Source organism: Gigantopelta aegis, chromosome 7 (assembly GCF_016097555.1).
Source record: "Gigantopelta aegis isolate Gae_Host chromosome 7, Gae_host_genome, whole genome shotgun sequence".
Classification (NCBI taxonomy): domain Eukaryota; kingdom Metazoa; phylum Mollusca; class Gastropoda; order Neomphalida; family Peltospiridae; genus Gigantopelta; species Gigantopelta aegis.
The window spans coordinates 32,085,469-32,093,043 of record NC_054705.1 but is presented as its reverse complement, the minus strand read 5'-3'; the positions used below and the strand labels follow the sequence as shown (position 1 = coordinate 32,093,043).

The window sequence follows — 7,575 nt, the reverse complement described above, 5'->3', positions numbered from 1 at the left end:
AGTGTATTATGTATAGTGTTTGAGGGGGACCACTTGACACGTCACCTACTACCCACCGACGGGAAGTGAGAGAGAGAGGGGGAGAGGGGAGAGAGGGGGGGGAGAGGGGGAGAGAGAGAGAGATAGAGAGGGGGAAGAGAGAGACAGAAGAGAGGGGGAGAGAGGGAGGGGATATATATATATATATATATATATATATATAGAGAGAGAGAGAGAGAGAGAGAGAGAGAGAGAGAGAGAGAGAGAGAGAGAGAGAGAGAGAAGAAGTGAGAGAGAGGGGGAGAGGGAGAGAGATAGAGGGGGGAGAGAGAGAGAGAGAGGGGAGAGAGGGAGGGGATATATCTATCTATATATATATATATATATATATATAGAGAGAGAGAGAGAGAGAGAGAGAGAGAGAGAGAGAGAGAGAGAGAGAGAAGAAGAGAGAGAAGTGAGAGAGAGGGGGAGAGGGAGAGAGACAGAGAGGGGGGAGAGAGACAGAAGAGAGGGGGAGAGAGGGAGGGGATATATCTATATATATATATATATATATATATATATAGATAGAGAGAGAGAGAGAGAGGAGAGAGAGAGAGAGAGAGAGAGAGAGAGAGAGAGTGGGGGGGGGGGACTGATGCTGTCCTCACCTGGTCTTCGACTCTTTATTCCAGTTTGTTTATCTCTCCATGAATTGCTGGAACTCTTTCAAAGATATCTTGTTTCCTAAAGAGACATCGAATATTCCTTATAACAAATGCATGGCATGATAAACCCTAATACTATTTTGAGAAGCGACGAGAACAACAACTTTGTATATACATGTACTGTATTGGTGCTAGATGAACCAGATGCTATTCCAGAAATGTAGACCAATGAGAAAGTTCACACTGTATTATTTAAATTAAATATGATGATCTTTATTTAAGAACGCTCATTGTATTCTTTAAATTAAAGAGATTTTGTTTTATTATTAAAGAAGAATTAGGTTCACGAGTCTTGATGTTTGACGTCGTTCATAAATGAATTCTGGTTTTATCCTGATTCTTAGAAGGCAGGTTACATATTTTCCCTACATCTCCTCAAACACGGTGAAAGATATCACAGATACTGGGTCTCTCTATGGTATTTATGTCCAGGAATGACAGATGAAAGGTATCACAGATACTTGGTCTCACTATGGTATTTTTGTCTAGCTAGGAATGACAGATAAAAGATATCACAAATACTTGGTCACACTATGGTATTTATTTCTGAAACTCAGTTTCCTGCTAGATATATTAACAGTTTACATTTAGGCATGTTACATTCCTTTCTGAGTGTATAATCACCTATACATTTAAAAGGACATTCCTGACTTTGCTGCATTGTAAGATGTTTCCTACTAATAAGGTATTTCTACGATTAAACTTAAATATTAAATATATTTTCTTGTTTAGAATATCAGTGTCTGTATATTCAATGTGTTTCTGGTCGTCTTAATATTTGTAAGAAGCCCAAACTGGATTTTGTCTTCAAATAATTTCGTACGTACGAAAAATATATTTTAGGAACTAAAATGAAATTTAACCTAGGACAAATATTAGAACGATCACAAACACGTTTAATATACAGCCACTAATATATTGTGCAGAAAAATATATTTGATATGTAATTACAATCGTTAAAAAGTCTCTGTTAGTCGATAACATGTAAAACAAAATGCAGCAAACTCAGGAATGTCCCTTTAAGTCAATGGTTATCTTCGTGATAATTTGAGATATTCTGAATCGTCAACTCACCGTCTTTTCCATCAGCTCTCTCGATGATGTCCCGAACCTCCTGCGTGTTAAACAAGTCTTCTAGTTCAGACTCGTCCACATGTCCGTCCTTGTTGGTGTCAAACTCAGAGAGACCTAAAAAAAAAAAAAAAAAAAAAAAAAAAAAATGCAGTTGCATATTGCAAAATGTTAGTTATACCTTATACCAGCAAATATTTTAAAATGTGTTTGTTTTGTTTGTTGGTTGTTTTGGTGTTTTTTTTGTTTTTGTTGGTTGGTGGGGGATTTATGTTTGGTAATTTAAGTTTGGTTTTACGTAAAATAAATTTTAAAAAACTGTTTTAGAACTAACAAAAGTGTTCAAGTTTTACGTGTATTGTATATAAAATATTGCTCAATATACATGGTATATATCAACGTTTTCACAAAAAGTAAAACTTAAATATTGGTGTGAATTTGAACTTGTAATAACACACCTCGCTTGCCGACAATCACTGAGACAGCTGCTGCAGTTGTTGCTATATCTGCGGCTTTCCTCCACCTCCATCTGATCCATCCCCCGTCTGCCTGGGGAGTAAGTGTGATGGCCACCAGTAGTATCAGCAGTAGAGTGTACTTCATCTGTAAAATAAAACTTCTTACAATATAAGACATCACATCTCCACCCTCTGACTGGTGGTTGATGGTGATGGCCACCAATAGTATCAACAGTTTCTTTTATTTCTTAAAATATATTTTTTCGTACGTACGAAATTATTTGAAGATTAAATCCAGTTTGGGCTTCTTACAAATATATAGATGACCAGAAACACAATGAATATACAGACACTGATATTCTAGAAAAGAAAATATATTAATCGTAGAAATGTTTTATTAGTCGGAAACATCTTACAATGCAGCAAACTCAGGAATGTCCCTTTAATAGGTATCGGAAGCGTTCCCCTCTTCTCACCGATGTGACTAGAATACATGTCTCCATTGCCCATCATCAACTGAAAGTCGAATTAATGTCCACCTCCTCTGATGTTGAACATATTTTGTTTGTGACTAAGGTTGTCATGGAACGATCATTAATATGTACTCTTGATACTATCCTAGGTTGCACCTCTTGTCTTTGTTATAGTATAACTTTTTGTCTTCTTAATTTAAGACCTGGGCCTAATTTCAAATATCATTTTATCCTCTCTTTGGTGGTATTTTCCGTATTTAAGCCCTGGACCTAATTTCAAATATCATTTTATCCTCTCTTTGGTGGTATTTTCCGTATTTAAGACCTGGGCCTAATTTCAAATATCATTTTATCTTCTCTTCGGTGGTATTTTCCGTATTTAAGCCCTGGGCCTAATTTCAAATATCATTTTATCCTCTCTAATGTGGTATTTTCCGTATTTAAGCCCAAATCATACAGCAATTTTGTATATTCGGCTATACATATTGCAGACAAAAAAAACCTTTGGATTTACATGTATTACATTATCCAAATAGTTTGGTATTCTATCGGCTATACATACTGATATAATTTTATACATTATTGAGACGGAAGAGTAACGATTCGATTATATGGGTTATTGTGTGTGTGTGTGTGTGTGTGTGTGTGTGTGTGTGTGTGTGTGTGTGTGTGTGTGTGTGGTTAAAAGTGCCCTTGTTTTAAAGGGACATTCCTGAATCTGCTACATTGTAAGATGTTTTCGAGTAATAAAACATTTCTACAATTAAACTTACATATTAAATATATTTTCTTGTATAGAATATCGTTGTTTGTATATTTAATGAGTTTCTGGTCGTCTTAATATTTGAAAGAAGCCCAAACTGGATTTTGTCTTCAAATAATTTCGTAAGTACCAAAAAATATATTTTAGGAAATAAAATATAAAAGTACAAATATTAGAATAATCAGAAACACGTTTAATATACAGCCACTAATATATTATGCAGAAAAATATATTTGATATATAATTAGAATCGTCAAAATGTCTCTGTTAGTCGATAACATCTTAAAAGTTGCAACAAACTCAGGAATGTCCCTTTAAATGTGGGAAGGAAGGAAATGGTTTATTTAACGACGCACTCAACACTTTTTATTTACGGTTATATGGCGTCAGACATATGGTTAAGGACCACACATATATTGAGAGAGGAAACCCGCTGGCGCCACTTTATGGGCTACTCTTTCCGATTAGCAGCAAGGGATCTTTTATATACACCATCCCACAGACAGGGTAGTACATACCACGGCCTTTGATATACCAGTCGTGGTGCACTGGCTGGAACGAGAAATAGCTCAATGGGCCCACCGACGGGGATCGATCCCAGACCGACCGCGCATCCAGCAAACGCTTTACCACTGGGCTACGTCCCGCCCCTAATATTTGTAAGAAGCCTAAACTGGGTTTTGTCTTCAAATAATTTCGCACGTACGAAAAAATATATTTTAGGAAATAAAATGAAATATAACCTAGTTCAAATATTTGAATGATCAGAAACACTTTTAATATACAACCACTAATATATTATGCAGAAGAATATACTTGATATGTAATTACAATCGTTAAAATGTCTTTGTTAGACGATAACATCTTAAAAATTGCAGCAAACCCAGGAATGTCCCTTTACATGTGGGAGACGGAACATATCACAGCGGTGTAACAGAAGATGTCAGCGCTATGTTATCGTATCTATAGTCCTTCCCACAGGGAACGCTTTTTTCTTACTATGGTATTTACTACAAGCTATTTATTTCTGAGCCGAACAGAAATTATTTACAAAAAAAAAAAAATGTTCATTGAGGCTGGGAAGGACTATAAGGTCGACGATAGTCACTTTTTGCAACATTGATTTGGCTTCGTACACAATAAATATAATATATCAAACGGCATTTTTGTTATATGATAAATTCGAAGAACCGTACTTTTTGTTTCTTTCGTCTTTTAAAATTTAAACTTAATATTGTGTCTAAAATTATGAAGCATAAAAACATACCCCCAACATGTAACTGGAAATTGCCAGCACAAATTAGGCTTGCTAACAAAAACAACTCTCTTAAAGAGTCTGTGACACCCCTACGAGAGAGAGAGAGAGAGAGAGAGAGAGAGAGAGAGAGAGAGAGAGAGAGAGAGAGAGAGAGAGAGAGAGAGAGAGAGAGAGAGCAAAAATTAGGGTTGTTAACAAAAACAAATCTCTTAAAGGAATGCTCGCGCAAGGCTTTTGGACTGGTATGCATATTCAACGATATATAATGCACTTTATTGCTTAATATCAAGTATAATTTATAGTATAGTATATAGTATTATATACAGTAAATAAAATGGTTAAATGTGACGGCAATTATATATAACGAGCGCAGCCATTTTGTACCATTCCAGTGAATACGCCCTCTGGCGAACCAGTGGTTACGTAATACTTAACGTGTCACGTCTTAGAACTGAAGAAACAAACGTATCTGATTTTTACGGATGCATCGCAATGTTCTGTAATAATATCCATCGCAGTTAGCCAGCAATAGGTATATAGTATTTTTCAATACAAAATAAACCACCATTTTGCTTTGAAACATAAAGTTTATACCTTGAGCTCTATGCCTATAAAAACTTATTGCTAAATAATTCTATTTACCAGTAGAACAAAATTTATTTTAGGGCGTGCGTCACTGTTTTTTGTAACAGGATGTATGGACCATCCAAACTACACAGTCTCATTAATCACCTGTTGCATAAATTTTAGATATGCACCAAGTACTGACATATATTTGGTATACCCCTAGCAAAGGTTGAGTAGTATATATAAATTTGAAGCTCATAATAAATTTTCATCTTAAAACTGCGTATCTACCTCATCGAACTTTTGAAACACATTTAGAAACAAGTAATGCCTAGCACTGGAACTAAAAGCATATAATATAAAGCGCCAAGAAACCATGAATTAATTATTGTAATTATTTTCGACAAATAAATTACTTTTAACATATAATTTTTAATTATTGGTGCAAAACACTCACTCAAATGAATGTTTACCTCATATTATACGAAACGTTACTAGCATTGCTCGGGGAACGGTTTCAGCTATTTCTAGTTTACCCAGTTTGTTTGTTTGTTTTGTTTAACGACAGCACTAGAACACATTGATTTATTAATCACCGGCTATTGAATGTCAAACATTTGGTAATTTTGACATTTAGTTTTAGAGAGGAAATTCGCTACATTTTCCCCATTAATATCAAGGGATCGTTTATATGCACTGTCCCACAGACAAGATAGCACACATTTCGACCTTTGATATACCAGTCGTGGTGCACTGGCTGGGACGAGAAATAACCCAATGGGCCCACCGTCGGGGTATCAGGTGGACGCTTTCCAACTAGGCTACGTCCCCCCCCCCCCCCCCCCCCATTGATTAAACTAACATATTACCTTATTTAATATTACAAAAGATACACGAGGGATCCCGACAACACAATCTGAAACCAGCTTACTCTGTTTCGAATAGTGTCAAGTCTCTTCTAACAGCGTGTGTACTAGTCGGAAGTAGATACGTTTAATGCGTGAACTCCTGAATACTAAAACCAAAGGAATATGACATCATCAACAACAACAAAAACACAGACACAGTACCGAACGAACCTTTAGTCTGCTCAAATGTTAAAATTGCCTGTTTTTAAATGTGAGACTAAAGGGACATTCCTGAGTTTGCTGCATTGTAAGATGTTTCCGACTAATAAATATTTCTAAGATTAAACTTGCATATTAAATATATATTTTCTTGCTTGGAATATCAGTGTCTGTATATTCAATGTGTTTCTGGTCGCCTTAATATTTGTAAGAAGCCCAAACTGGATTTTGTCTTCAAATAATTTCGTACGTACGAAAAAATAATATTTTAGGAAATAAAATACAATTTAACCTAGTACAAATATTAGAACGATTAGAAACACGTTTAATATACAGCCGCTAATATTTTATGCAGAAAAATAATTTGATATGTAATTACAATCGTTAAAAAGTCTCTGTTAGTCGATAACATCTTAAAAATTACCGCAAACTCTAGGCGCCCTCTAGGTGACGTCTGACCCAACATGATAACAGGGTAGGACTAGAGTTCCTGTCATTATTGGCAGTGCTGCAATTTATTCTGTGTAGTGCTCCTATACACTGCCATACGACATATATCCACTGTTCAAATCAGAAAATGTACTGAGGATTCAAACTAGGTAAATCTCACCTTTAAAATTCTTGTCTTGGTTCGTCCGCAGTGTCAGTGAATGCTTCAGCTTCTGATAAAGTTGTGGATATTTCTCGTCATATTTATAGGATATTTGTTCTCAAATGTGTGATTGCCCAAGTGTCAGATGTAACTATTACGTTTCTCCTGTATCCTGTTGAGAGGAAAATGCGTTAAAATTAATCAAGTTAGGCTTACGAAAACGAACTGGTACAAACACGTTTTCCACAATACATCACGTTCGCATATGGGCTGGGGTGGGACTTCAATATATACATACGCAAGCACGTTTCAACACGCGCACGCACATCCACAACATACATGCATATTATATACATCCATACACACATACACACATCTCAGATTGTTAGATTTCACAGAAATTCAGGTAACAAACATAATTTAAATGATGCTTGTTCACTTTTATTTAGTGCTTTAACATTGGGGGTGGGGGGGGGGGGATATTTAGCATAGTTTCTAAGAAAAATTAAGCTTGCAACTGTTCAACTATATAACTGGAGACTATAAACCGTACAAACTTCAGCATTACCCAGAAGCAATGAAAGAAAGAAATGTTTCATTTAACGACGCACTCAACATATTTTATTTACGGTTATAT

At 35.7% G+C, this 7,575-nt stretch overlaps 1 protein-coding gene across 1 annotated transcript; it reads right to left on the bottom strand.

Moving 5' to 3' along the window:
• Positions 1–629: 629 nt before the first annotated feature.
• LOC121376858 lies at positions 630–7,250 on the bottom strand. Its single transcript, XM_041504643.1, has 4 exons — positions 6,957–7,250; positions 2,219–2,363; positions 1,764–1,877; positions 630–708 (listed from the first exon to the last, which is right to left on the bottom strand). The coding sequence occupies exons 2-4, from the start codon at positions 2,361–2,363 to the stop codon at positions 662–664; spliced, it is 306 nt and encodes a 101-aa protein (XP_041360577.1). The 5' UTR covers positions 6,957–7,250; the 3' UTR covers positions 630–661.
• Positions 7,251–7,575: the final 325 nt, after the last annotated feature.

Excerpts from the sequence above, each read along its gene's own strand:
- LOC121376858 (XM_041504643.1), bottom strand. The coding sequence starts at position 2,363 with ATGAAGTACACTCTACTGCTGATACTACTGGTGGCCATCACACTTACT. Across the intron at positions 1,878-2,218 it reads AGTGATTGTCGGCAAGCGAG|GTCTCTCTGAGTTTGACACC; the intron begins GTGTGTTATTAC and ends TTTTTTTTTTAG. Across the intron at positions 709-1,763 it reads GAGAGCTGATGGAAAAGACG|GAAACAAGATATCTTTGAAA; the intron begins GTGAGTTGACGA and ends ATGTCTCTTTAG.